The 27,414-nt window shown below is 56.2% G+C and overlaps 1 protein-coding gene across 9 annotated transcripts in view; it reads right to left on the reverse strand.

Moving 5' to 3' along the window:
* Nucleotides 1-870: 870 nt before the first annotated feature.
* Nucleotides 871-27,414, reverse strand: part of ACTN4 (actinin alpha 4) — a gene marked incomplete at both ends in the record, with an annotated part of 83,131 nt that continues 56,587 nt past the window's right edge. Inside the window, 19 exons of one of the 9 annotated variants that reach the window (XM_080702203.1) lie at nucleotides 871-1,029; nucleotides 1,133-1,291; nucleotides 1,790-1,855; nucleotides 2,137-2,217; nucleotides 3,351-3,497; nucleotides 6,084-6,263; nucleotides 7,384-7,518; nucleotides 7,602-7,784; nucleotides 7,861-8,001; nucleotides 8,174-8,282; nucleotides 10,961-11,111; nucleotides 14,547-14,694; nucleotides 15,198-15,428; nucleotides 16,581-16,673; nucleotides 21,377-21,462; nucleotides 22,133-22,214; nucleotides 23,531-23,609; nucleotides 24,488-24,575; nucleotides 25,707-25,793. In XM_080702203.1, coding sequence (XP_080558329.1) covers nucleotides 871-1,029; nucleotides 1,133-1,291; nucleotides 1,790-1,855; nucleotides 2,137-2,217; nucleotides 3,351-3,497; nucleotides 6,084-6,263; nucleotides 7,384-7,518; nucleotides 7,602-7,784; nucleotides 7,861-8,001; nucleotides 8,174-8,282; nucleotides 10,961-11,111; nucleotides 14,547-14,694; nucleotides 15,198-15,428; nucleotides 16,581-16,673; nucleotides 21,377-21,462; nucleotides 22,133-22,214; nucleotides 23,531-23,609; nucleotides 24,488-24,575; nucleotides 25,707-25,793 — 2,405 coding nt within the window. Of the gene's footprint in view, nucleotides 1,030-1,132; nucleotides 1,292-1,789; nucleotides 1,856-2,136; nucleotides 2,218-3,350; nucleotides 3,498-6,083; nucleotides 6,264-7,383; nucleotides 7,519-7,601; nucleotides 7,785-7,860; nucleotides 8,002-8,173; nucleotides 8,283-10,960; nucleotides 11,112-14,546; nucleotides 14,695-15,197; nucleotides 15,429-16,580; nucleotides 16,674-20,400; nucleotides 20,487-21,376; nucleotides 21,463-22,132; nucleotides 22,215-23,530; nucleotides 23,610-24,487; nucleotides 24,576-25,706; nucleotides 25,794-27,414 lie in introns of all 9 variants that reach the window. The other 8 variants (XM_080702211.1, XM_080702210.1, XM_080702209.1 and 5 more) reach the window with 8 other exon arrangements.

The raw sequence follows: 27,414 nt of genomic DNA on the forward strand, positions 1-27,414 counted from the left end.
GGAGGTCCCCAGAGACCCCTGCCCGGCGCAAACAAGGAGAAAAATCAGTTGGGGGCTGGGAGGGCAGCAAATCAGCTATGTCTTCATTATGAGAGTGAGAGAGGCGGCAAAGATATGTTGCTAGGTGAATATATATTTATATAATAAATCCGTAAGTTAATAAAGTAAATAGTAATTCTCTTAAGTTTTTAACATTTTTATAGGTTTTTTTTTTGGTTTTTTGTCTTTTTTTTGTGGAGTTTTTTGTTTTTCTGTTTTTTGTGGTTTTGTTGTTTTGTTTTGGTCCTTAGAAAATCTGAGACCATGAGTCCAGACAGAGCAAGGCTGGGCTGGTGGGTGAGAGCCAGGCTGCCCCTGGGATCCCAGAGGAGTCGGGCTGGGAGGGAGGAGGACCTGGGAGGTGTTTAGTCAGGGCAGCAGTGGCGCCCTCTGCTGGACTCTGCAGGGCAGGGCGGTTCCTGGACAAGGCACGTGGGGCTTTGGCCTGGATGTGGGAGGCCTTGAAGGGACCTCGGGCAGGGGAGGGGGCTAGGTGTGGAGGAGCGTCCCCAGGGCCCACAGGGGAGTTGTTCTGCTGTGGGGATCCGCTGTCCCCTCCACAAACGCTTAAAAAAAAAAACACGCATCATATACATTTACCAGAGCAGAGGACTGACCTCGTTTCCTTTCCCCTACCACACGAGGGGAGAACTTCCTGACCAACCAAGAGAGAGAGGAGAGAGCCTGCCCCAGCCCCTCCCTGCCCGCCCGCCACCCTCCCCAGAAGGACCAACAGCGAGCGCTTGCATAGATACAGAGTTGAGGGATGAGGGCGGCAGGCCCGGAGGCCACGGGGAGGGGAGGGTGCAGTCAGGATTTCTCTGGTGGGCCTCACAGGTCGCTCTCGCCGTAGAGGGCTGTGGAGAAGGACTTGTAGTCGAGGGCGCCGGGCATGGCATCGGGGCCCTGGTAGGGCGCCATGCGGGCGATGCAGTACTCGGCCTGGTCGGGGGGCAGCTCTCTCCGCAGCTCCTCTGCTGTGATGAAGTTCTGGGGGCGGCAGGATGGGACTCTCAGCCACCCCCACAGCTCGCTGTGCTGGCTGCGCTTCCTGCCGCAGGGCCGCCCCCTCCTGCCAGCCCCAGGCCCTTACCTTGTCCCCTGCCAGGACCTTGAAGGAGGCGATGACCTGGTCAGCTGTGTCTGTGTCCGTGGTCTCCCTGGACATGAAGTCAATAAAAGCCTGGAAGGTCACGAGGCCACTGTGGTTCGGGTCAACCACACTCATGATGCGGTTGAACTCGGCGTCGCCCTGCAAGGGGAAGGGCACGGGACAGTGGCACTTAGCGAGGCGGGGGCAGCAGGCGGTCCAACTTCCCCCAGAGCAGGGCCTGTGTCCTCAGCCTGCCTCCAACGAGCGGGCCCAGGCAGAGCCTGCCACAGCCCCACTGCCCCAGGCCCCAGGCCTCGGAGCTGCCCCTCGGCACCCTCCCACCCAGTCTCAGAAAGTGGGGAGTTGGGCCCCGACTCATGAGTTACCTCTGGAGGGTGGGGAAGAAAGAAAGAGAGAAAGAAAGAAAAGGGGAGAGAGGGAGGGCTGACTGCCCCCTCTCTGGAGACTTTTGGGAAGGAAGGGACTCGGGCATCATCGGAGGGACCCCAGCCCAGCAGGTGCAGCAGGGAGGAGGCAGGCAAGGCTGCACTGCTCTGGTGGAGGAGTGTCCCCGAGGACATGGAAGCTCTGGAGGTGGTGAGGGCGGGAAGGCGAGGAGGAGGAGGAGCAGTGGCGGGGGAGGCAGAGGCTGCATACCAGGCTGTATCCTGTGGAGATAAGCAGAGCCCTGAAGTCATCGGAGTCCATGCTGCCTGTCTGCTTCTGCTCCCAGGACGCAGGCATAGCAGAGGAGGCCGGGCCCAGAGTAGGCAAGAGGGGCCGCCCCATGTGCACAGCGGCAGACAGGACAGTGGCGGAGCAGGGAGACAGGCGGCCCCGAGAGACCAGGTAAGGGGGAGGTGTCCAGAGACACAGGGCAGGGAGGAGGCAAGAGAGCCAGTGAGATGGCACACACGATGGCAGGGGTGGAATGGCGAGAGGGGAGAGAGGAGAGAGAGAAGAGCAGTTAATGCCACAGTCCGCTGGGGCCCTGGTGCGCGTACCTGCCGGTCATTCTCCACGTCGTAGCCCAGGCTGATGAGGCAGGCCTTGAACTCCTCGGGCCCCAGTGCCCCGCCATGGTCCTGCCGCGCCATCCAAGGCAGGTGTGCAGGAGGGGCGGTGTGGAGACCAGGCCGCAGAGAGGTGGGTGAGGGGCCGGGCCACATGCAGAGGGCAGGGGAGGACACATGGGAAGGGAAACACGGAGTTAGCATGACGCACACACGGCGATGGCCAGGGACGGGTGGGGCAGGAGGCGGCCAGGGCAGCAGAGGTGCAGGGCCCCCTCTCCTCCTCTGGACCAGGGCCTAGGGGTGCAGGACTGGGGGCTGGGCCCTGGACTCAGGGCGGGCATGGGGTGCCCCCTGACATCCAGGAGCAGGGCTTGGAGACAGGGATGTAGGGGCTGCCTGATGGTTCAGAGCGGAGGCTGCACAGAAGCCAGGGAGGTGACATATCTAGCCGGACTTTGGCACTCTGGACCCCTCTAAAGGGGTTACCAGACAAAATCTCCATTTTTAAAAATTTATTTTATTTTACCTTATTTTGTGATACTAGGGAAGGCTGACTTTGAACCTGAGATTCTCCTGTCTCAGCCTCCCTCCCAAGTACTGGGATTACAGGTGTGCACCACCATGCCTGGCTTATAATTCCATTTTAAACACACTATGAGCCAGGTGTGGTGGTACATGGCTGTAATCCTAGTACTTGGGAAGCTGAGACAGGAGAATCGTAGGTTTAAGGACAGCCTAAGCAATTAGGGACTTTCATCAACCCTGTTTCAAATAAAAATAAAAATAGGGCTGGTGATGTAGCTCAGAGGTAGAATGCCCCAGGATACAATCCCTAACACCACAAAAACCAAACAACAATAACAAAAAAGTGTGTGTGTGTGTGTGTGTGTGTGTGTGTGTGTGTGTGTGTGTGTCCAGATTCCCAGACCAGATCTCAAATCCTGGGTCTGGGTATGTTGGGACTTCATCTGTCCCAGGGTCTCAGCAGTAGGTTGGTGAGGATGCAGCCCCAGACGGGATCCCCAACCCCCTTTTCCTCACATGTACCCCCACACGCCATCAGTGGCTGGGATCCTGCCCACCCTATGGGTGGTGGCTGATGCTTAGCAACTGTGATGTGAATGTACAAACAGATGCAGAGACGAAGGGGGCAGATGGGATAGTGACGGAGGGACGACACAGCATGCATGGGGGACGCTCACCTTGTCAAAGTGGTTGAAGGACGCCCGGAACTCCTGCATCTGCTCCTGGCTGATGCCCTTGGCATCTCGGGTGAGGATCTGGTTCTCCACCTCATTGATGGTGCGGGCGATGGTGGTGAGCAGCTGCTCCCAGCCCACGCGGATGTGCTGTGGAGGGAAGGGTATGACTGCGGGCCTGGCAGCTGTGTGTGTGGTGGGGGAGGGCTGGACCAGATCTCCTCTGGAGACTTTTCCAAGTGCCTCTGCAGCCTCACATGGTGCTTAGTGCTTCCCTGCTGGCTCTGCCAACCACTGGGTTAATCTCCTACTGGGGATGGATGCAGCAGAAGGCCAAAGGCCCAAGGACACTTGTGCCAGGATCGCTGTAGCAACTATTTACTTAATTGTGTGTGTGTGTGTGTGTGTGTGTGTGTGTGTGTGTGTGTGTGTGTGTGTATGCGCTTGCTGGGACTGAACCCAGGGACATTCTACCTTTGAACTATACCCAGCATTTTTAATTTATTTATTTATTTTTGCAGTACCAGAGATGGAGCCCAGGAACATTCTACCTCCAAGTTATACCCCCAGTCCTAGTTTTTAGTGTTTTTACTTTCGAAACAGCATCTCCCTGAGTTGCAAAGGGCCTCACTAAGTAGCTGAGGCTGTCTGCAAACCATGATCCTCCAGTCTCAGCCTCCCAAATGCTGGGATTAAAGCGTGTGCCACCACGCCCGGCTTGTGTTTTTTTTTTTTTTATCTTGAAATAGAGTGTAAGCCAAGGTATGGTGGTGCATGCTTGTAATCCCAGCATTTGGGAGATGGAGACCAGAGGATCGTGGTTTGTGAACAGCCTCAACTACTTAGTGAGGCCCTCTGCAACTCAGTGAGACCCTGTTTCAAAAATAAAAAGACTAGGCCGGGCGTGGTGGCGCACGCTTGTCATCCCCGCGCTTGGGAGGCGGAGACAGGAGGATCGCGCAGGTTCGAAGCCAGCCGCGCTGGCGTAAGAGACCCTGTTTCAAAAATATAAACTAGGTCTGGGAGTGTAGCCCGGAGGTAGAAGGGCTTCCAGGAACCCCAGTACCACCAATAAATAAGTAAATAAATAAATAAATAAAATAAAATAAAAAGACTAAAAAATAGGGCTGGGGTCGCAGCTTGGAGGTACAATGCCCCTGGGCTCCATCCCTGGTCCCGTAAAAGAAAAAAAAGAAAAAGAACAAGAAAAGAAATAGAGTCTAGCTCAGCTGCTGAGGCTGTCCCTGAACCTGCAATCCTCCTGGATCAGCCTCCCAAGTCCTGGGATTACGGGTTGTGCCACCACGCCCAGCCCATGACACTTTTAGCGGCTTGCTGGTCAGTGGTCAACAGTGGCTCTGGAGGGGGCTGCACTGGTTTGTGGCATCTGTGCATCTGAACGGTGTGACCTGTCCTCAGGGTCAATTTCAAGCTACTAACAGGACCAGCTCTGAAATCCCAGGCACATTAACCCTCACTGCAGTGCTGCGCATGCTCCTCACACGCCAGGGCCTGGGCCTGAAGCAGACAAACTGCAGAGGCCACAGGTGGGGGTGGGGTGCACACGTGACCCTTCCCAGGCCCCAGGATAAGCCTGGCTTAAGATGGGTGTCATCATAGAGATGGAAGAACAGAGGTAGAGAAACTGATTTTCTTTTCTTTTCTTTCTTTTTTATTTTTTTTTAACAGTACTGGGGATGGAACTCGGGGACATTGTACCGTCGAGCTATACCTCCAGCCCTATCTATCTATCTATCTATCATCTATCTATTTATTTCGGGTCTAGGGATGGAACCTAGAGGCATTCAACTTCAAGCTACACCCCCAGCCCTATTTTTTATTATTTTGAAACAGGGCCTCATTAAGTTGCAGAGGGTCTCACTAAGTAGCTAAGGCTATCCGTGAACCACGATCCTCTGGTCTCAGCCTCCCGAAGCGTACACCACCATGCCTGGCTAATCTTATTATTTTTGAAACAGGGTTTCACTGAGTCGCAAGGGGCCTCGCTAAGTAGCTAAGGCTATCCGCAAACCTCAATACTACCGAATGCTGGGATTACAAGTGTGCACCACCATACCCGGAGGGGAAACTGATTTTATGTGTGTGTGGTGGTGGTGGTGGTGGTGGTGGTGGGGAGCTGTACCGAGGATTGAACCCAAGGGCATTCTATCTCTGAGCTACACTCTGAGCCCTATTTTTAATTTTTATTTTGAAACAGTCTCACTAAGTTGATGGGAGTTGTCACTATTTGCTGAGGTTGTCCTCAAACCTGTGATCCTCCTGTCTCAGTTTCCCAAGTATTGGGGTTATAAGTGTGCACTACCACATCTGGCTAAACTGATTTTAAAATGCATGAATATTCTGGTCTAGTCCTTTCAATCTTTTTTTTTTTTTTTTTTTTTTTTTTTTTGCAAGTCTGGGGATGGAACCTAGGGGCATTTGACCTCCGAGCTACAACCCCAGCTCTATTTTTTATTCTATATTTTGAAACAGAGTCTCACTAAGTTGCGGAGGGCCTCACTAAGTAGCTGAGGCTGTCTGCGAACTGCGATCCTCCAGTCTCCGCCTCCCGAATGCTGGGATTACAAGTGTGTGCCACCACACCCAGCTCTTTACAATCACTTTTAAAGAGAAGGAGGAAAAAGTGGTAGAAAAAACATACACATCTTTCCTATACGGCAAAAACATTTGAAATACGGAGTTGGCCAGCTATGGTCGGGTGCTCGGGCCGCTCACCTCCATGGTGTAGTTGGTGTGCTTGTTGTCAAAGATGAGCGCCTCCTGGATGAGCTGGTGCTGCTGCTCGAGCAGGTCCAGGTTGGGCTTGTAGTCCACGATGCTGCACTCGTACTGCTTCAGGTGGCTCAGCTGGTCCTCCAGGGTCCCATTCATTTCAATGGAGATGCGCCCAATCTCCTGCAGGGAGGCAGTGCCGCCCGCCGCCCGTGAGACCACTCCCAGGGGAGCCTCTGGCCCAAGGCCTTGCTCACTGGACCCCCAACACGGAAGGCCCAGGGCTCTAGACCAGTCCCTCTGGTCCCCTCTCTTGGGCAGAAGTGGCCAGGCAGCTTGTGCCCTGTGCTTCCCAGCCCCATCTGTACTGTGAGGCCCAGAACCATGATAACCCTGACTGTGGGAAGATGGGGCCTCACGGAGGGTAAGTTATCACGGGATGGGCAGAGCCAGGATTCTGTGTGTGTGGTGGTGGTGGTGGTGGTGGGGGGGGTACTGGAGATTAAATCAAGGGGCAGTTCACCTTCGAGCTATGCCCCCAGGCCTTTTTATTATTTTTGTCTTGAAACAGGGCTTTGCTAAGTTTCTGAGGCTGGCCTTGAACCTGCTACCCTCCAGTCTTAAGCCTCCCAAGTACTGGGATTACAGGTGTGTGCCACCATGCCCCACAGCTAGGCTTTGAACCCAGGCCTGGCTAGCTTCAGAACCTGCAGCTCCTGCCATGGGCAACACATGCCCTTGGCACCCAGTAGCGGCGCTCATGGCAGAGACAGCACAGGGCCTCTATGTTGACCTGCCGGCTCCACGGCCCGGCTGCAGGCTCGCCACACACACGGGCCACTCTGAATGCTCAGTAAGCAGTGGCCTGAGTTGCTACTGGCAGTGCTACAAACCTCCTGGGGATGTCACAGGCCCAGGGAGCACAGTGTGCTCGGACCCTTCTGTTTGCAGCTATGCTACAACCATCACACGGGCCAGCAGAGGGCAAGGTGCAAAAAGCATTTGGTTGAGAGAATACAGTAACTTCACCTCCATTTCAGAGCTACCCAAGGGCTGGAAGTTCAGATGGGCCAGAGGCAAACACCTACCTGTCTGACCCTCAGCTATGTCTCCTCCACATAATCTTGCTCATCCTCCTATTTATTCTGCAAGGTGATCAGGGCTTCCGGGGGTCAGAGTTGGGACCAGTCCAACCAGGCCTCTGAGCGTGCCACCCAGGGGCCCCAGGACCCCTGGCTACGGGAGCTGGCCCGGGGCTCTTTCTCCGTTCCACCTCGCTCAGCAGCAAGGGACCCGCCCTCACCTCCATCTTGGTCTGGATCCAGGGCCCCACCACGTTGGCCTGGCTGGAGAACTGGCGGCGGAGGTGCTCGTTGGACTGCTGCTTGCTCTGCTCCTCGAGGAGCGCGTGGTCCCGCTTTGGCACCAGCTGCTGCACCTGGGAGGGACGCACGGCGGGAGGTCAGGTGGCGGCTCTCCAGCCTGGCCGGCCTGCCCGGAGCGTGCTAAGGCCCTGCCTACCTTCTCCCACTTGGAGTTGATGATCTGCGGGGTCACTGTAGTGTAGGGGTTGCTGCCTGACAGCTTGATATGGTTGCTCTCAGCGATCCTCTGTGCCTCCTTGTGGATGGCCAGGATGGCCTCCCGCTCCCGGTCGGCATCCGGGAGGGTGGACTTGAACTGGTCATGGGCAGAGATCAGGCCCTGGAGGGAGGAGGACATGTGAGGGGGCAGCCCAGGCCTCCAGGGCTTCCCGAGGAGGGTGGGAGCGGGCACAGACCTCGATTTCCTCAATGGTGTGGACGATGAACATGTCCTGCAGGTCCTCCATGGCGCTCTCCATCCAGTTGTTGAAGGGGGCAGCCCGCTTGGCGTACTCCAGGTGCAGCTGGTCGATGGTCTCCAGCTGCTTCTCTGTTTTCTGGGGTGTGCAGAGGGGCAGGGTCAGAGCCAGGAAGGTGGGGGTCAGCTGGTGACGAGGGACCCTGGGACACTCAGGGGTCAGGAAATGTCCCTCTGGGCTGTCAGAAGAACCTGGACTGGGCACATCCGTCCTCCTCTCCACCCCAGGGCGGGGACACAGGCCTCCTCACCTCCAGGGCCTCTCGGCGACTGTGGGTCAGAGCACCCAGGGCATCCCACTGGTCACAGATCTTCTGGCACCGGGTGTTGACGCTGTGGGAGTCGTAGTAGTCCAGCTCGCTGTGGGCCCAGAGACAGCAGTGAGTGCTGGCAGGAGTGGCCGGGGTGCTCCCCGCCCCACGGGCCCCGGGGACAGTCACTGGAGGCCACCAGTGGTTAGCCCGCCTCTGCTCTGGGCCTTGGCACTGGGGTGGGCTGGGGTGCCAGTTGCTCTTCTGATTTAAAAAAGCTTAGCAGAGTGCAGAGCTTAAGACAAGGTTCTCATTCAAACTCCACGGTTTGGAACTAGGCACTGTGACTGGTTTTTGACTCTCGCAACTCTGGCAGAGTGTACCCCTAGTCTGGATACCTCAGTGTTTTCATCTGTGATGTGGGGATGAGGTTGCTGAGGGGGAGCCAATGTAAAAGGAGCAATAGCTACTTACTGACAGTTTAATTTATTTCAATGGGCATTATGAGAAAATACACACCAGCTTGCAATCTCATTCTAAGAAATCAATCAGATACTTAAGAAAAAAGTGAGCAACTTAGAGGCAAATACATAAGAATATAGTGGCCCTTATCTGAGGTCTGGCTTTCCATGGGGTGAGTTACTCGTGACCACCCTCCCCAATGCATACATACAGAGTTACTCATGACCACCTCTAACCAATACATACATATAGAGTTACTCATGACCACCTCTAACCAATATACACATATATTTTGTGGTACTGGGAACTGAACCCAGGGGCATTCTACCTTCAAGCTACCCCCCACCCCGCCTGATTTTATTCCTTATTTGGAAACAATGTCTCCCTAGGTTGATGGGTCTCACTGCTTGCTGAGGCTGTTCTTGAACCTGTGATCCTCCCAAGTACCAGGATTATAAGTATATGGTATGCCACCAGGCCCAGCGACCCCAAAATATTAATATTTGCCTTAACTCCTTCAAGACAGAAGGACTACTTTGACATGACTTTTATTATAGTATATTATAATTGTATGATTTTATTATTTAATTTTGCTGTGCCTAATGTGTTAACTAAGCTTTATGATAGGTATCTACGTACAGAGAAAACAGAGGAGACATAGGGTTTGGCTCTATCTATGGTTTCAGGCCTCTGCTGGGGGTCCTGGGTCATAGCGGAGATGAGGGGGAGCTGCTGTACAGAGACTGGTTTGAATGCCTGTGGCTGGGGAGACACTGGGCTGACAAGGTTGATCCCGGCTGGTTCCCGCCTTTGAATGCCCCTCGATTCCTGCCCATCCCCAGCACCAGCGTGCCTTCCTCTAGGGAGCCAGGGCTATGCACCTGCCTGGTGGCAGGATCCTAGGCAGTCATGTACAGGTGGGACCTTAGGGGCCTGGTGAGGCGACACCTTGGAAGGACCAGGCAAGCTGGCCACAGAAAGACAGGGAGAAAGCAGCCGAGAGTAAGGCCAAGCTCCCCAGGGGCGGGTTCCAACCCTGTCTCAACCACTTTGTGACCTTGAGCAAGGCTCCGGCCTCTCTCCACCTCAGTCACCCCCCTGTGGTTGCTGTGGAGATTAAATGACCTGATGCATGTAGAGCTGAGTGCTCTGGATTTGCTGTTGCTGTTAACCAGTGCATGGAGGGGCTGCCCACCGGGCTCACTGAGACTCATCCCTGGAGGAACAGATGACACCATACACGCCCCCTTTGCCCCTCTAGGGCTTCTGTACAGAAAGCTGCTTCAGAGACCGCCTGTTCCCGGCTCAGGGGAATGGGTTTCAAGAGGCTGGCCCAGCATTCATTGCAAGTGTGTCTCCTGCCAGCTTTCAGGGCTCCACTGCCCACACCCCCAGCAGCCCAAGGGCGCCTGTGTCTGTGACCTTGCTCTCCTTGGCCTGGACATGCACAACTCTCAGAGGACCCCCATGGTGCCAAATAGGGGCACTGTGGTTCCTGGGACTGAGAAAGCCCCACAGGAGTCCGCCTTGAGCAAATGAGAGCCCCCAAAGCACTGGCAGTGGGGAAGGAGAGTTTCAGAGCAAGCCAGCCTTGCCCAGTGTGGGCCACGCTGCATCAATCAGGGCAGGCCCAGCCCCACAGGAACAGCAGAACTTTGGGGGTGGTTGAACAGGGTGGGGGTGTCTGTGGAAATGCAATTGTAGCCAAGGACACTATTTTTGAGCAGTCGGCTATTTTGAGAGTCCTGCAGCCCCTCCAGGGCCTGTGGATTTTCCATGAAGTAATGGCCTGGGCCTCCTTCTCCTCAGCCCTCCCTGCTGCTGGCCCTGCATGGTGGAATAAGGCCCCATTCACTGGCTCCAGAGGCAAAGTGTACTAATTGTGTGCACAAGTTTATCTGACTGGGACGGGGAAGGGAGGGGAGAAGCCCAGCTGCTTGGACGCCCTCACAATAAGTGTATTCTGAGCAAGAGGGAAGGGCCAGGGAAACAATGGGCTCACTGTGCAGCCCAGCTCCCTGCGGGGGAAGCGACTGGAGCAGCCAGCCCAGCCCATCAGGGGCCTGGGGGCCACATGCTGTGGATGGCAGAGGAGGCAGAGCTTCGGGGACCCTAGCACCTGAGGACCAAGACAAGGGGCCAGACCTCCCCTCTGCAGGAGGATCCAGATTTTTCTCATCCAGGGTTGGGACAAGATGGATGAAAGGCCTCAACCCAGAGGAGCCCTCTCTGGTGTCTAGGAGGTGATAACAAAGGGCTCGGGGACCCCTCCCAGCCTCGAGGCAGGCTGGCCCTCCAGTGATGGGCGCCGGGGCCCATACGTACTTGAGCTCCTGGGCAATAGCCGCGATCTGCTCCACGCGGTCCTGGTGTGCCGCCAGGTCGCTCTCGAAGGCCTCGTGCTTGCGGATCAGAGCTTTGATGTCTGACAGGGTGGCTGTCTCGTAGTCGCGGTGCTTTAGCATGGCTTCCTTCCCTGGAAGGGCAGAGGGGCACTTGGACGATAGCACAGTGGCTACAGGGCTATCCAAATTGGCGGGGAGGGGCCGGGGGGAGACACAGACTCCACATCCTTCCTTGCTGAGGATGGTGCTAGGAAGGCTGGAAACTTCAAGCACCTTCTTCCTTGCCCTCGAGGATCTTTAAAGCCAACTATGTCCCTGATGGACCTGGGAGACACTCTGGAGTTGGTGGGCCTGAGACAAGAGAGCTCACTTCAATCTGTGTGTTCTAAACCTAGCATCCTCTATTGGTAGAAGACCATAAGAATTAGATGGTGATACCATGGCTGGGACGTTAAATGCCCACTTTTGGAGCCATGACCTGGAGAAGGATCCTGGGCTCACAGCCCAGCCCCAGCATGGTTTGGGAGGCGGCAGCATGGGAGTCCGGGTTCTTTGTGGAGCCTGACCTCTGCACCCCAGCACTATGGAGACAGGTTCCTAGGGTGGTGGGCCTATCACACATCTCTGCCCCTCCCATCATCCTGTGGATTTTTATATGCAGTGGGGCAGGGCATCAGGCCCTTTGAAGAAAGGGAGGAACACTGTTATTAGTCCTGGAGCCTGGCTAATTATATACCCTAGAACAAAAGCCCAAGCCAGGCCTGCAGGCAAGAAAGGGACTGTGGGGAACAGACAGGAAAGCAGCAGCCTGGGAAGGTGGTCAGGAACCCCAGCTCCTAAAAGGGCCCTGCTTCAGGAAGCTCCTGGGACTTCTTGTAGAGCAGCAGCTGAGAGCACAGGTGTCTTTCCCAGAGCACCTGATAAACAGCTGCCACCCAGTGAGAGCTCTTGGCCTGATCCTTCATTTGTAGAATGGGACCAACTATACCTGCATGGCGGCGGGCTATTCTAAGTTTCGGTGAGGTGATGTTTGAAAACGGCAGGCACAGAGCCAGCACTATCCTCAGCCACAGCAGTTTCACCTGCCAGGCAGCTGCTAGGCACCCCAGGACAGGGCCTGGCACGACAGGGAAGAGGTGGGCTGCCTGAGAGATTCCAACTCTGCACCCCTGCACCCCACCCAGGGCAGCAGGCTTAACCACAAAGGCAAGCTTGCAATTCCCTTCTTCCAACTGCTCTCTCAAGGGTGGGAACCAGAAATAGCAGGTTAGTAGCCTGCCTCAGCAGAGTTCCAGCAGGGAGGAGGAAATGAGGAGTGGGTTGTGGCCCGGCTGCATGTGATCAGGCCCAGGGGCAGCCAGAAAAAGAATGCCGAGGGCTTCACTGTTTAGTTTTACTTCCAGGCCACCTAAATTCCTTGGAAAAGCATCCATGCAGACCCTCACCCCTGCAGGCTTTGGGCACAGGTGAGGAGACCATCCTAGCTGGGTTCCGGCAGTGGAGGGCTGGGTTCCGGCAGTGGAGGGCTGTGGGGCCCACCTGCTCTCCAGTTTTGTGTAATTGGTGACTCAGAGAAGCCTGACCTTGGGAATGAGAAGGGGCAGGTCTGCCTAGGGCCCTGGGCTGCTGAGGGCAGGGCTGGATGCAAAGCACCCGGGGAGGTGGACACCTGCCAGGCAGGGTATATGGGGGCCATTGAGCCAGCTAGACTCTGGCCTGAGACAAAGCTGACTTCTTTTTTTTTTGGGTGGTGCTGGAGGTGGAACCCAGAGGCTTTCTACCTCCGGGCTATACTCCCAGACCTTTTTGTAAATATATTTTTTGCAAACAGGGTCTCACTAAGTTGCTGAAAGCCTCACTAAGTAGCTGAGGCTGGCTTCGAACCTGTGTGATCCTCCTGTCTCAGCCTCCCAAGCATGGGGATTACAAGCATGTGCCACCACACCCGGCTCAAAGCTGACTTCTAAAAGCCCTCAGGCGAAGGCTGGAGGTCACTGCCGGGTAAGGAGCTCTGAAGCCCCAGGAGGGGCACTGAACAGCCTGCCCAAGGGAAATCAATGATGACACCCAGAGCGGCACACGGATTATGACAGCAGGATTATGACCCCGTATATCCCCATGACAAGAGGAATGTAAAGATTTGCTGGCCTGAACACTCCATGGGCAGGGGCCTCACCTATATGAGAAGCTACTTTGCACAGGACCAGGCAGGGAACTCACTCAAGAGACGCTTGCTGAACAAACGCACTGAATGCCAGCCCCATGACATCACAGCCAGCACACCCTCCTCACGTGGGCACTACTGTGATGCGAGGGAGGGGAGGCGGCTGCTCATTTCCTCGCCTCACCGACCGCTGCGCCCCTGCATTCTTTCCCTGGCAATGAAGAGCGGGAAGGATGGCTGAGATCTGGCAGTTGCTGTTGGAGACCGGCAGGGCTGAGCAAATAGAAGGGCCCGAGAGAGGCCACAGCCAGGGACACAGCTGAGCTGGATGCAGGGTTGTGCAGAGTGCCCACAGGAGCCTCCAGAGCTGGGGTTTCCTGTCCACACAGCTGGGGGTGGAGGGGAACTAGAGGAGCCCCAGAGGCGTGGGGAGGACTTTGCGGGGAGCCTGGGCAGGAGGAATGAGAACCCACACTAAGCAAGCCGCGAGAAGGAGCTGGAAGTGTCAGGGCTAAGGGAAGGAGGTGGCCACAAGTAGAAGGGAGTACTGTAAGGACTGTAAGAAGGGTTTTTTTGGTAGTGCCGGGAACTAAACCAGGGCCTCCGTGGAGTTACACCCCTAGCCCATGGGTGCGTCTTTGCTTTCCCAGGCACCAGTGGTTTTGTGGCCCGAGATCTGGAATGCCAACCATGGTGTGGGTCCTGATTGAGGGCCAGAGATGTGATGGAATTCTACCTCTTAAGCCAAAGGACAGGCAGCAGCAGGGCTGCAGAAAAACAAGAGGCAACACTGCCCCCTTGGGAGAAGCCATCATAAAGAGGGCCAGGCCCTTTGGAAAAAGGTGGAGCACCATGAAAGGGGAGGCTGGCAGCTAGAGCACCGCGCGGGTCAGGCAGTGGTGCCAGGAGGTAGCCCCCAGGCCTGGCCTTTAATGAGTCAGGAACACAGCACAGGCTCTTCAGTGTGAAGCCCACGGTCACAAGCATGTGGGAGAGGGAGGCAGGCTGCCTGGACACAGGGTCAGGGCGGGAGAGCCCCGCCCCACACGGCTGCCCTGGACCAGGACCATCCTCGGGGAGACCAAGGCACAGTGGACAGGCTGAGTGCCACACCTCTAAGAGTGGAAAGGGGCTCCCTGCGTCCCTGAATGACACAGGAAGGGTCTCTGTAAGTACCTCCGAGGCCAGGGGAGACTGAGCAGTCAGACGTACCTTGCTGCCCAAAGCTGGATGAACCCAAGCAGCACTTCTGACATAGAAGGGCCTGATAAGCAGACCCTCCAGCAGGGGCTGTGTGTGCACATGTGCGCGCGCGCGCGCGCGCACACACACACACACACACACACACACACACACACACACACACGAGCCAAGAAAGGAGTGAGAAGGGGGAGGACCCCACCATCAGTCCAGGCCTCATGGATGGATGCCTTCTGCCGAAACTTCTCCGCCAGGTGGTCCAGCCGCTCCAGCCTGCGGATCTCGTTCAGCAGCCACTCCTCGTAGCCCTTCTCGGCCTGCTCCAAGTGCTGCCAGCCACTGTTGATGTCCTGTGGGAGCAGGGGAGGGCAAGGCCATCACTGGGTGCGGTGGAAGGTTTATGAAATGGGCTGGAGTCCTCTGTGACCCCGCTTTGTTAACCTTTGGGATAAGTAAGCGAATCTGTGACTGGCGAATGAAACACCTAATGCATGGCTGCCATGGATGGGGTTACGAGAGCTGGAGGCGACTGTCCAGGGCACATCGTCCCTCCTCTGACCAAGGACCTCAAAGCATTTGCTGATCCTGGAATCATGGCAGACCTGGGGTCCAAATTCAAACAATTCCACACTAACCATGGTATGGTTTGGGGTATGTGTGAAAGCTCTGCATATAAAGATCTAGGGTGCGATGGGGGGATGGTACAGTGTAAAGCACACCCCACCCCACCCAAGGGGCTACATGTTCTGGGTAAGAAAGATGGTGCCGGTCAAACATCAAGCCTGCAGACAACCCCGGAGCCCTCCCTGCTGCCCAGTGCCCCTTGCCTGGCACGCCCAGCCGGGGGGCTCACCGAAACCATCCGGCCCTCGGAGGGCATGAAGGCGGGCCGATTGCTGAGCCGCAGCTTGGTCTGCAGCGTGTTGAAGTTGATCTCCAGCTGGCACTTCTCCTGCACCTTGGGCGGCTTGTGGACACGACGGTAGTCTCGAAAGTCCTCCAGCTTCTGCTGCATCTCCTGGATGGTCTTTTGGGGCACTCGGTCTTCCAGCCAGGGAATGGTGCGCCGGATCCACTCCAGGAGCTATGGGCCCCCCAGAAGCCATGGCAACTTTTGTAGGGCTGCTCTGAGCGCAACAGGCCACACCCTACTTATGGGCCCATGAGATCTTCCAGGTCCTGTCTCTAGGGCTGCCCAGCGTCTCCATGATTCCCGTGGGACACCCCAGCATGGAATTCTGGGAGCATGTGTCCCCATGAACCACTTGTGCCGTCTCTATTTCCCACTTGTGCCTTTGCTCCTAGTCTTCCTTTCCCAGACCTAAGTGGGGGCCTCGATTCAAACACTCCACCTCAGGAGCCTCCTATCTGCACTCTCGAGTGACCGGCTGCTGCTGGCGTCGGCCTCCCTCGAGTGGCCAGTGCACACGCAGGGCCCGGGACAAAAAAAATCAAGAAACTGAAAAAACCAAGTAACCAACTTTTATGAGCTGCTCTGATCCTTACTAGAGTAAGCAAAGTTGTAAATAAGCTACAGACTGGAGGCTCTAGAGCAATTCTGGGAAAGGAGTTACTTCCTAGCACAGACATGCTTGGAGAAGTGCCTCAGGAACACTAACCCTGGCAAAGTGGGAAAGCCAAGAGCAGGCTTCGCATGAGCGTGCATGCTGAGGTGTGGTGCCAGCCGCCCCTTCTAGGCGGTAGCTGGGGCCTTAGGAACCTAACCTTTCGCCCTGATTTGGCGTTAGGACGATGGCTGGAGAAGATAGTGGCTGTGTAATGTTACTGAGCACAGGGCCTTGCTCACAGCAGGCAAGTGCTTTGCCACTGAGATGGCCCCGGCCCCCAGCTTTGCCTCTGCAAAACGTCCTCAACTAGGCAATTAAAAAGCGGGTCACTGTAGGCTGGCTATCAAATACTTTTCAAATTTTCCTGGTCTATGGAGTCTCAAAGTCTGTGGAACCACTGGTTCAAATGACTGTTGAGCATCTCTGTAGCTCAACAGTCAACCCAAGCTCAGGACCCAGAAGCCGGCCGGCATGGGGACCCCAGTCTGACCCTCGGCCTTCTGAAGCCAAACCAGAAGGTCACACTGTGACTTGGTCAAACTCCACGATCTGTAAATTCATGACCTTCCCTAGAAGGCCTCCCAGTGGCCTCTGGCCAAGGGAGTAAGGGTGACCTTGCCCTCGGCTCAGTTCAGTGGGGCTGCCGGGGCAGGGAGTGGCACACTCACGTCGCTGGCTAGCCGCTCATAGTCCTCCATCAGGTGCTCATTCTCCTGGTTGACGGCCAGCACCTTGCAGATCCGGTTGGCAGCAGTCTCAGCCTGGGGCGAGGGAAGCACACAGTCAGGGCTGCCTAGGAGCTGGCAACCCTCCCTCCTGACACAGGTCCCGAGAGCAGCTTGTCCATGGCCCACACGGAACTCCCCAAGGAACAGAAGGAGAGGAAGCACAGCTCCAATAAGATGGCCCTGAGCAGCCCTGCTGGCACCCATGGTTTGCTATAAAACACCCTTGCCCAGTGAGTGGGGCCCCTCGGCGCAGGACGGAGGGCTAGGAGCTCTCTACTGCTCAGAACAAGCCCTTTAATCCCCACAAAGAGGAGGGCCCAGTGAGGCTGCGATGGGCCTATGTCCCAGGAGGAGCCTCCCCTGGAATGGTAGCTGGAGAGCGAGAGCTGGGCTGCTGGGGGGGGCGGGGGGGGGCGCTGCCCTGGGAACCTGGTGGTGAGGGTGCAGGCAGAGCATACTTGCTCCCTTCCTGCTCCCCTCAGAGCGGGTGCTGCCAGCCTGTTTGGCAGAAGGGCTTTGGGGAACAGGCCATGGTGGAGCAGGGAGCTGGGCCTTGTCCTGCTGAGGATGGTGTCAGGCGTGGAGCAGGAAGGAAGGGTACCACACGGGGAGAGACCAGGTACCTTTCAGGAAGCACAGAAAGGGTCCGAGAGCAGTTGAAACGGCAACAGAACAGGAACAGAAATAGTGAGGAGGGTCTACAGAGCGACGGGGAGGAAAACAGAGGCTTGGGAAAGGGCTCCAGGCCCGTCTGCTGCAGGCACCTCCACCCAGCCTGTCCAGTCCACACACACAGCACGGGGGCAGGTGGGGAGGTGGGCAGGCAGCTGAGGCTGGTGTGAGTGCATGCACACACAGGCACACACGCTGTCCTGTGCCGCGGCCCCGCGCAATGCTCTTCAAAGGCGCGCTTCACAAGGGCCAATGAACCCAGCTCCGGGAGTGCAGAAAGAAGCACAGCCTGGTGGCAGCTGGTAGGGAGTCATGGGGTCAGTTCCTGACCCCTAACTGGGCAGAGACTCTTGGTACCCTGGGCTCAGATTCACTCTGCTGCCAGGCAGGGGCTGCTGCTCAGATGTGTTTTTCACTGCTGAATTCCAGGCACCCAGCTCAAGGCATTTTTAGGTGCTTGGGGTTGATGAACAAATGAGTAAAGAGAGAGAGCGAGAGAGCCCGGCGTGGTGGCGCACGCTTGCAATCCCAGTACGCGGGAGGCTGGGATAGAAGGATCACAGGTTCAAGGTCAGCCTCAGCCACTTAGTGAGGCCTTCCAAAACTTAGTGGAACCCTGTTTTCAAATAAAGAATAAAAAATAGGGCAGGGAGCCGGGCATGGTGGCACACGCTTGTAATCCCAGCATTTGGGAGGCTGAGTCGGGAGGACTGTGGTTTGAGGACAGTCTCAGCTACTACTTAGTGAGGCCCTTTGCAACTCAGTGAGATCCTGTTTCAAAATAAAGAATTAAAAAAATCCAGGTATAGTGGCACACGCTTGTAATCCCAGCACTTGGGAGGCTGAGATGGGAGGATTGTGGTTTGCGGCCAGCCTCAGCTACTACTTAGGAATTCAGGCTGTTGGAATTCAGTGAGACCCTGTTTCAAAATAAAGAATAAAAAATAGGGCTGGGGGTGTAGCTCAGAGGTAGAATGCCCCTGGGTTCCATTCCCAGTACTGAAAAAAATAATAATAAGGGGCTGTGGGTATAGTTCAGAGGTAGAATGCCCCTGGGTTCCATCCCCAGTAAAACACACACACACACACACGCACGCACGCACGCGCGAAAAAAGAAAAAGAGAATGCTTCAGTAACTAGGCCTACTGTGCTAGGCCTGGGAATCATCTTGCATTTATGAAACAAAAACCCCTTGCCAAGCATGGTGGAACACACCTGTAATTCCAATACTTGGGAGGCTGAGACAGGAGGATTGCAGATTTGAGGACAGCCTCAACAAGTAGTGAGACCCATCAATCTAGCAAAGCCCTGTTTCCAAATAAGAAAAAAAGAAAAATCAGGCTGGGTGTATAGCTCGGAGGTAGAATGCCTGTGGGTTAAATCCCCAGTGTGTACACACACACACACACACACCCCAGATGCTCTTTGAAGAGAGTGGATTGAGTCTTTAGGGAAATGACATCAGCAATGAGAAGCATCACAAGCGTGTCCTGAGAGGTGAACTCAAAGGCCAGAGAAGGCCGGGTTCAGCACCTCCTTCCTGGATGGGTCTGCCGTCGGCTGGCCTTTATTTCTTCCTTCACAAGAGGGGCTGGGCTTGGTGATAAGCCTTCTGGGCCCAGCTGACACTCAAACCTCCAAATGCTCTGACCTGGACTTTCCTGCCAGTACCACTCCAAACATCCCCCACAGCCTCCCTCTACCACCCACCACACCCGAGTTCAGCTCCAAATGCGGGGTGGGAGTGGGGGGGGTCACTTTGTCTGGCGAGGACAATATGGGGGGCAGGGAGGCCTGTGGGGGATGCATCCAGTGGCAAACATGCTGTTAGCTGGGGCCTGTGGTAGCAAGTCCCATCACTGCCCACCCCACCCGCCTGCCTGCCTGGGCAGGGGCAGGCCTTCCCTCCAGCCTGTGCCCCAGCACAACACTCCAAACACAAGCTCCAATCACATGCAGAGTCGAAGGTGAATAGGCTCTATTTGTTCATGTGGCCACGAGACCCAGATAAACCACCCTCAAGCCTTGGCGGGCAGGAGCGATGTACGGGCCAGTAGGATCCCTGGCCACTTCTGGAGCACTTGCTGTGCCATGCAGGCCTGCAAGAACTCATTTCACCCTCAGAAGAATCCTGTGAGAGGCCCTGGCATGACCCCCATTTCACAGATGGGAAAACTGGGGTAAAGCGACTTATCCAAGGTCGCACTGCTGCACACTGCGGGGCGGGGCAGGTCAGACTGCCACGCACGGCCCTGCTGGATGTGGCGCCAAGGTGGCGGTCTACGGAAGGCTCAGGCACAGCCCCTGTGACGTTAGAGGGGCTCTATGACTTTCCAAACTTCAACTTGCACTTCTTTCAAGCGGGGCTAATCAATTAGGCCTTCAAGAGGCGCATGCAAGGCCTCTCTTACAACTTGCACGAAAGTCCTTACAGAATGTCTACTGTACAGTAAGTGTTCAGGGAACAAGACCGCGTTCCTCCTCTGCCCCCATGTCAAGTGCCAACACACGGTAAGTCAGCAGGAGCGCAGCGCTGTGAGACACTTCAGAGCAGGGAGGGGACGGAGGTGCCCTAAACGAGGGCGCCAGACTCTGGACACTGCTGTGGGAACAGATGCCTTCATCTGCCCTGTCCACGTCAGCTTGGCTCCCGTAGGCGCCAGGGCTGGACAAACTGGGTCAGCTCCAGAGGAGGGCCATCAGCTCTGATGAGCCCCACCTGGGCATCTGGGCTGGGAAGGGGCTGCAGAGGAGGAGCTCTCGGCTGCACCCCAGTGAGAGGGCACAGCAGGCTGGCAGCCCAACAGGCACAATGGCAAGAGAGGGCAGGACGCCAAGGGGTCAAGAGAGGGCAGGACACTGCCATCTACGGTGATGCCCTGCTTCCATTTCCTTATCTGAGCACCAAGATACTGCCACCAAGCTCACAAGGTGGGCTGTACGCAGAGAAAACTTCTGTAGGGCCTGGGCCACAGGTGGGAGGCACTGAGGGCCCACTGTCACGGGGAGCCTGCCCTAGGTGGTGACGCAAAGGTGATAAAGAAGGCAGGTCTGCGCCACACAGCAAGGGACCCTCCCCCCGGCTCACCTTCTGGGCCCCCGAGAAAGCGTGGTAGAAGCAGGACACGTAAGTCATGATGGCCTTCTCATCTGGCCTCAGAGTGCCCACAATATCTGCGCAGAGAGAGAGAGAGAGAAAAAGAGAGAGGCAGGAGAGAGTGAAAGATGCAGGGAGGGTGGCCGGCTGGCCTGAGGCTCATGCAGGAGGAATAGCGCTTGCTCTGGACTGGAAGCCAGCCCCGGCCCAGGCCTGGGTGGGCACGCCCTGCGTGGCTGTGTGGAGAGAGGGTCTGAACAAGCTACCTTCCCTTTCACACCAGGGCACGGCCTCTATAAAAACTGCTTTGTTTTGGGCTGAACAAGTCGACTGCTAGTATTTTCCTAAACATATGAAGTAGGATCATGTCACGTGTAACCTCCTATCACCTTTACATAAGTCCCCTTCGTTTCCTGAGGCTCGCAGCGTGAGACGCAATCCTCCCCAGACTACAATGGTTCTGTGCAGCCTCTCTAGTTTCCACCTCTCCCCAGCCATTCTGAAAAACCCAAATGTGTTCCTGCCCCAGGGTCTCTGCAATTGCTTCCCTCTCTTTGCCAGCCTTCACCCGGCAGCTCCTGCTCATCACTGGAGGAGCCTGCTCAAGTCACCCCTCCTGCAGATGGCACCAGATAAGAGTCGCCGCAGCAACCTCTGCGCCCCGTGCTGCCCCACATTCTCGATTGCGCTTCTCATCTCATGAGCGACCGTATCTGCTGATGGGCCACAGTGTTATCTGCCCACCCGCCAGGGTGTAAGCTTCCTTAATGCAGGGACCTTGCCTGACCCCATCATGACTGTGTCCTCACTACTGAATGGGCAGTAGAGCCCAGGAGTGGGGGGGTGGCTTCCAGTCGGAGAGAGGCCACTGCCGTCTGCAAGAGAAATGAGGTGAGCACGGGAGGCAAGAGCAGCAGCGGCATTGGGCAGTGGCGGCGAGGAGGGCCTGCCTGGCCCTGCCCGGTACCTTCTGCGCTCCTGAAAAGGCATGGTAGAAGCTGGACACATAGGTCATTATGGCCTTCTCGTCGGGCCGGGCCGTGTTCACGATGTCTGCAAGTGAACAACAAGGGTTAAACTGCCCGAGCGGTGTGGGGCGTCACTGGCCAGGACCCACAGAGCTGACTCAGCGACACCTGGTGAGTGGTGGGCGCAGCCCACCAGCAGCCCCACCCCCACGCTCAGGAAAGGCCAGGGCTATGGGAACTGGATTAAAAGGAGGCCACTTCCTTTCCCTGAGAATGGCCTCAAGGGGCTGCAAGACGGTCAGCTCCAAGGGCCACCAGAGGCCAGAGACATGGATCTTGGCTGGGGGTGGTGCTGGCTGGGAAACGGAGCAAAGCCGGAAAAGGAAAAAACAAAATTCCACTCTGGCGGCCTCCAGGGTCTGAGCCTGCTGCAGGCAGGGAGGGAGAGGCCAGGCTGATTGGCAGGGGGCCTGAGCCAGCCTGCCTCAACCTCCTTGCCTCTCTGCCTGGGGCTCTGGCCAAGATGCAGGCCGCCAGTGAGCGGATCCCTCACATGCCCCCCCACCCCCATGAGTGCGCCTGGGCAGCCTAGGCTGCCTCTGCTCAGCTGTCCCTGGCTCACCCAGATCCATTCACCCCAGATCACCAAGGTCACCCCCAAGCTCTGCCGAGCCCACAGGCCCTCGCCCGAAGCCAGACCTTAGGAGAGGATGAGGCTCTCAGGAAATGTAACTGCACGAAAGGGATGTCCTTACCTTCTGCATCCAACATCTTGGGGATGTCAAGGTATTTCTCGGCCACTTCAAAGGCATTGTTCAGGTTGGTGACGGGATCGTCCTGAGGGGACGGGGTGAGAAAAGCAGGAAGAATTGCGTGAGGGTCAGGAGAGGGGCAGAAAGGCACAGGGCTGGCCTGGGAGGGAAAACCCGAGGGCAGGGCTGGGAGGTTTCTTTTGGAGTCCTCAGATTCCTGTGCTGTGCAGGGAGGGTGGCACATCTGGATGAATGCAATTCCTACTCAAAGTGAAGCAAAGTAGGAACCTTCTCAAAAAAAAAAAAAGAAAAAAAAAGAAAAAGAAAATTGCAGGGATGTGCTTTTCACACTTTCTAGCCACTTATGGACCTCAGATCCTGCCTTGACACCCAACAGGTGTAGTCCAGATCTGAGAGAGAGTGTGTGTGTGTGTGTGTGTGTGTTAAACAGAGCACCCACATTCTTTTTTTTTTTTTTTTTTTTTTTTGGTGGTACTGGGGTGGAACCCAGAGTCTTTCTACCTCCGGGCTATACTCCCAGACCTTTTTTGTGTTTTATTTGGAAACAGGGTCTCACTAAGTTGCTGAAAGCCTAAGTAGCTGAGGCTGGCTTCGAACCTGTGAGATCCTCCTGTCTCAGCCTCCCAAGCGCGGGGATTACAAGCATGCTCCACCACGCCTGGCAAAGAGCACCCACATTCTATTCTCCCTAAGTACCCTAGCTCCCTCATGGGATCCCAGTGCCATAGGACTATGGACCACTGCACCCTGATCTCTGCTTCCTCTCCCTCCCCAAGGCCCTGCTGGAGCCTGGTTCAGGTTCTCACTGCCACATGGCGGGCGAGGCCTTGTGCCTCTTCCAGGAATGCTCTCCTCTACTCAAAGCTGCTCCTCCTCCAGGGCTCTTCCCTGCCAGTGCCAGTGCAGGGGCACCATCCTTCCACAGGACGGTCTGGCTTGTGTGGCTGGTTTGCCTTGCCATAAGGCTGGGGCTCCAAGAGGGCAGGGCTGGCTCCCATGTGCTCTGTGCAGGCGAATAAGAGTGGGGCTCAGCACAGGAAATGCTGGCTGGCAGGGGTGGTTTGGAACTCCCTATTGTCCTTCCCCTTGGGCAGAGGAGGAATGCTCTTAGAATACAAGGTCAAGGAAGGGTAGTGAGAAGACATACAGGACAGGTCCTAAAACAACCCTGGCTGGCTGCGACACCCATGGAGGGAGAGAGGACGGTCCCTGAGGGAGTAAGGAAGATGAAAGCCACCAATCCAGACCTAGGAGAGCTGGCATGAGGCTCTACTGGCCAGCCCAGCTGATCACGGAATCCAGTTACAGAAGCTGGTGATAGGTAGGTAGGTGGTCCTTGGGGAGGGTGAGAGGGCTGTCAAGGGGAGCTCAAGGACGTACCTTTCTCAGTTTGTCATACTCAATCAGCTCTGGTCTATGCCGGTGGATGAGGGCGTTGAAGGCGAGACCATCTTTCCAGCTGGAGATGAAAGGCAAAGGTTATGAGGAGGGCGTTCACTGCAGCAGGAGCGCCCCGTGGTCTTGGGCACCCATGGCAATCACGCGGCAGCCACTGCAGGGCCGAGTATGGCAGAGTAACTGCGAGTATGGCCTCTGGGGCCACAGTCTGGATCTTGCACCTTTGTTAATTCTGACATGGGGTGAGCGTCCCACGGTGGGTGGGCTTTGCTTTGGTACTGCGGTCTTCCCATTCATGGCAGCGGGCACTCCACAGGTACTTACTGACTGAATCAACACACAAACGAGTGTGAAGATCAGCCATCTGGTGGCAGGAAAAGGAAGGCTGTACATGGAGAAGAGCCACCAAGGGCGGGACCATAAGCTATAAACAGTAGAGCACTACAGGAAAGGCCCGGAGGAGCCTGTGAGGCCCTGTGTGCTTGTCCCAGAGCTTAGGAGGGGCGAAGCCACACCCCACTCCAGCGTCTGTGCTTCTAACTGGCAGGCAGCCGCGGTTATGGCGATGGTGCATCTGTCTTGTTATTCTCTCACTGGAGTGAGAGCAGGTTCAAGGCTGGACCTGGTCTTGCTCAGCTTAGCAGATGACGAGAACATTTTCTCCAACTCTAACTGTAACACAATCTAAGGACTGGTCCCTCTCAGGATGTCAGAATAAAGGAAGATCTTGGTGCTTGCTTCCGAGAGTCACTTGCTTCTTGGAGGCCTGTAGGAGTACCAGGCATTATTGCCTACGGGTTGTCACTGTCTCCTTGGAGAGGACAGGCAGGGACTCAGGCTGGCCACTCAGATCATGGCAGTACCATGGGAAGTGAAGGCAGTTAGGGAAGCACCCGGGTCTGGGGTGAAGGAGGAGATAAGAGGGGCTTGGGCATTTACCTGATGTGGAAGTTTTGCACATTGACATTCTTATATGGGGCTGTCTTTCTCTGGCACCAGAGAAGGAGCCCTTCCTTGGCAGAGGTCTCTGCAAAACATACAAGGACAATAAGACTGGCTCAAAAATAAATCCTCAGAACTCAGCCCAAGCTGGATGGGACTCTCAGCCTCAGGCCTGGAGGCAAACAAAACCCAAGGGGAAAAAACAGACATCACAGAGGCAGGAAGGAGGACTGCTCCTGCTCCCGCTCCGCTCCAGCACACGTGGACCTCGACCCATCCCCTGCCAGTCGGCATGGCCATGGCCTGGCTTAACCCTCACGGCCCCAAAGAGAACCTGCCAGCCATGGTGGCCCCAGGAAGCAGCACTGTCAGGACATGTGTTGTATCCTTCACTGCAAAGCCTGCCCTTAGCTGCTAGAGCACACTGTTAAAAGAACCCTGGACACCAGCTTGGCCTCTTCTAAACAGGGTGAAAAACAAGCTATGCAGCAGCCTGGGAGGCCTCTCTGCTCCTTGTGGACAGCACACGGGCAGGGGGCACATCTATCCTGCAACCTGGCTCCCAGGAGCAACCTTCATATACTGGCCTGATGGCTTTTTATGGTTATGCTGGGAATTAAACCCATTCTACCTCTGAGTTATATCCCCAGACCTAGTTTATTTATTTGGAAACAGGGTCTCACTATGTTGACACAAGCCTCACTGAGTTGCTGAGGCTAGCTTTGACTTTTGATCCTCCTGTCTCAGCCTCCCTAGTGCTGGGATTACAAGCACGCCACCACGCCTGCTGCCTGACAGCTTTTCTCATCCTGAGGAGCATGTGGGTGGATGAAGGGGTGTAAAGCCCAATGGCCTGGCTGACACCAAGTCCTCTGAGGCCGAGGGCCAAGCGTGGGGTATCAAGCAGGAGGAGAACCAGCCCAGGCCCAAATCCAGCACTAGTCTGCTCCATAACTTGGGTTGCCAAGCTGAAAACTGGGGCCAAACCCCTGGTCTGTTTCACGAGGGGGGATGGGGGCCTATAAGCTGGAGGCCAGCAGCGGGGAAGGTCCAGTCTGCCTGTAGCCCACTAAGCACTCACGCCTGTAAGCATGTCACTGTGAGTCACCACAAGAAAGCAGGGAAGAGGCTTGAAGCACAAGGCAAGGCTTCAGGAGTCCCAATCCAACGCACCCCAAGTCGGAGGGTGACAAGGTGCATCTTTTCTGTGTCTTACCTTCCACAGAGATGTCCTGGATAGCAAACCTGAGGATGATGGTCCAGATCATTCCCAGGGTCATCTTTGCGTTGCCATCCACAATCTCTGCATGCAGGGGAGGACGCAGGGGGAGAAGGTTGTTAAGCCAGAGTGAGGCTCAGCTCCCCTGACCACGGCCTCGCAGCCCATCTAGAGAACAGCCTGACTGTCCCACTGAACCCCGGGCTGTCTCCCAACCTCCCCAGTGGGACCGTGTCCTGCACCATTCCAAAGTCTGCTACTGCTGAGCCCTCAGGGCCTCCCTTCTCCTTGGCCATTCGCTGTGGTGAGCCAGCCCACAGAACTCTCCGTGGGCCTCTCCCAGGTGAGGAGCCGTCTGCTCACCCTTTGCTGGGACACACTGCTCTGACACAGCTCCACCTTTACAGCAGCAGCCCTGCCCTTGGCTAAGATGCCGCATCTCTGCTGGGTCACTGCATGCACTGCACACCTGCTGTGGACCTGCCATCTACTTCCGCCCTTGTCCATCTTCCCAAAGCACGCTACACTTGTCTCCCTCGAACCCCTTTAGTCTGTCCAACTCCACAGATTAGTATCACACCCCTGCTTAAAGCACCACTGTGCCTGAGAGGACACTGGCTCTGTGTGCGGTCAGAGGCAATGCCCCGCGCCCCTTCCGGCAGCCTCTGGCTGTGACCTCTCAGCAAGCCAGGCCTTTTCTCCCTTTGAGGGTCTCATACCTCTGTCCACTGACAAAGGATGCCCCGCCCCCTTCCCTCACAGGGTGGGCCCTCTCCTGCCACAGCCTCTGCTAATACACCACCTCTCAAAGGCAGCTTCAGCTTCCCTCACAGCCCAATCCTCCAACTGCCTTCTGGTGTCCCACACCTCAGCACACCAGAGGAAACAGGGCAAAAGGGGCTTCCACAAAGCAAGAGGGAGACAGAGGCCAGGCGAAGGCTAGCTGGAGGCACGCGGCATAGCGCTTCAGAAGGCCTGGTAACGCTGCCCTGAGGACAGGAAACTTGAGGGTGGTGGGCTTGGTTTCAAAGGAGCAGAGTGGTCATACAGAGGATAGGGTCCACTTTCCCTGGACACGCCCAGAGGGAGAGGGACTCGGTCACAAAGGAGGAGCTGCCAGGCAGAGCCATGGGCCAGAAAGGCAGTTTTTGGCTTTCGGATTTCAGAATGAGGAAATATGCTGTCAGCTGCTGGGAGGCAAGAGAGGCACCCAGCATCTGTCCTGGTCCTGACCCAGGCCCAGGGCCCGTGTGGAGCAAAGGCAGATCTTTGCTCCAGAAAGCTACATGGCCTGCCACCCGAGGCCCGGCCACAGTCCCACACCCAGCCGCTGCAGGTGAGCGCTGTGTGTGGGGACGACTCTCTCAGGACACACCCACCAGCTGCTCCCCTGGCCTGCAGCTGTGCCTCTAGCTGCTGCTCCCTCTCATGACCACCACAGAGGAGCAGGGGACAAGTGGAGGCGGGGCGAGGTTCACAGGTGTCCTGAATCTGTGATGCCTCCATGAGGCCGCCCTCCAGCAGCTCTGTCCTGGGGCTGGTCATGGGGACTGGGACTGAACCATCTGGGCATGAATGGGAACGTTTTCAGACCGAGTTTTTCTCCAGTTGAAACTCTGGCCTGCCACGGGTCTCTCCTCTAACCCTTGTCTGTATTTACAGAGCAGCATTTGACAAAACAAATGCAGCTGTGAGAAGCAGAAGG

The sequence above is a fragment of the Muscardinus avellanarius genome (genome assembly GCF_963383645.1).
Source record: "Muscardinus avellanarius genome assembly, chromosome: 10".
Taxonomy (NCBI): Eukaryota; Metazoa; Chordata; class Mammalia; order Rodentia; family Gliridae; genus Muscardinus; species Muscardinus avellanarius.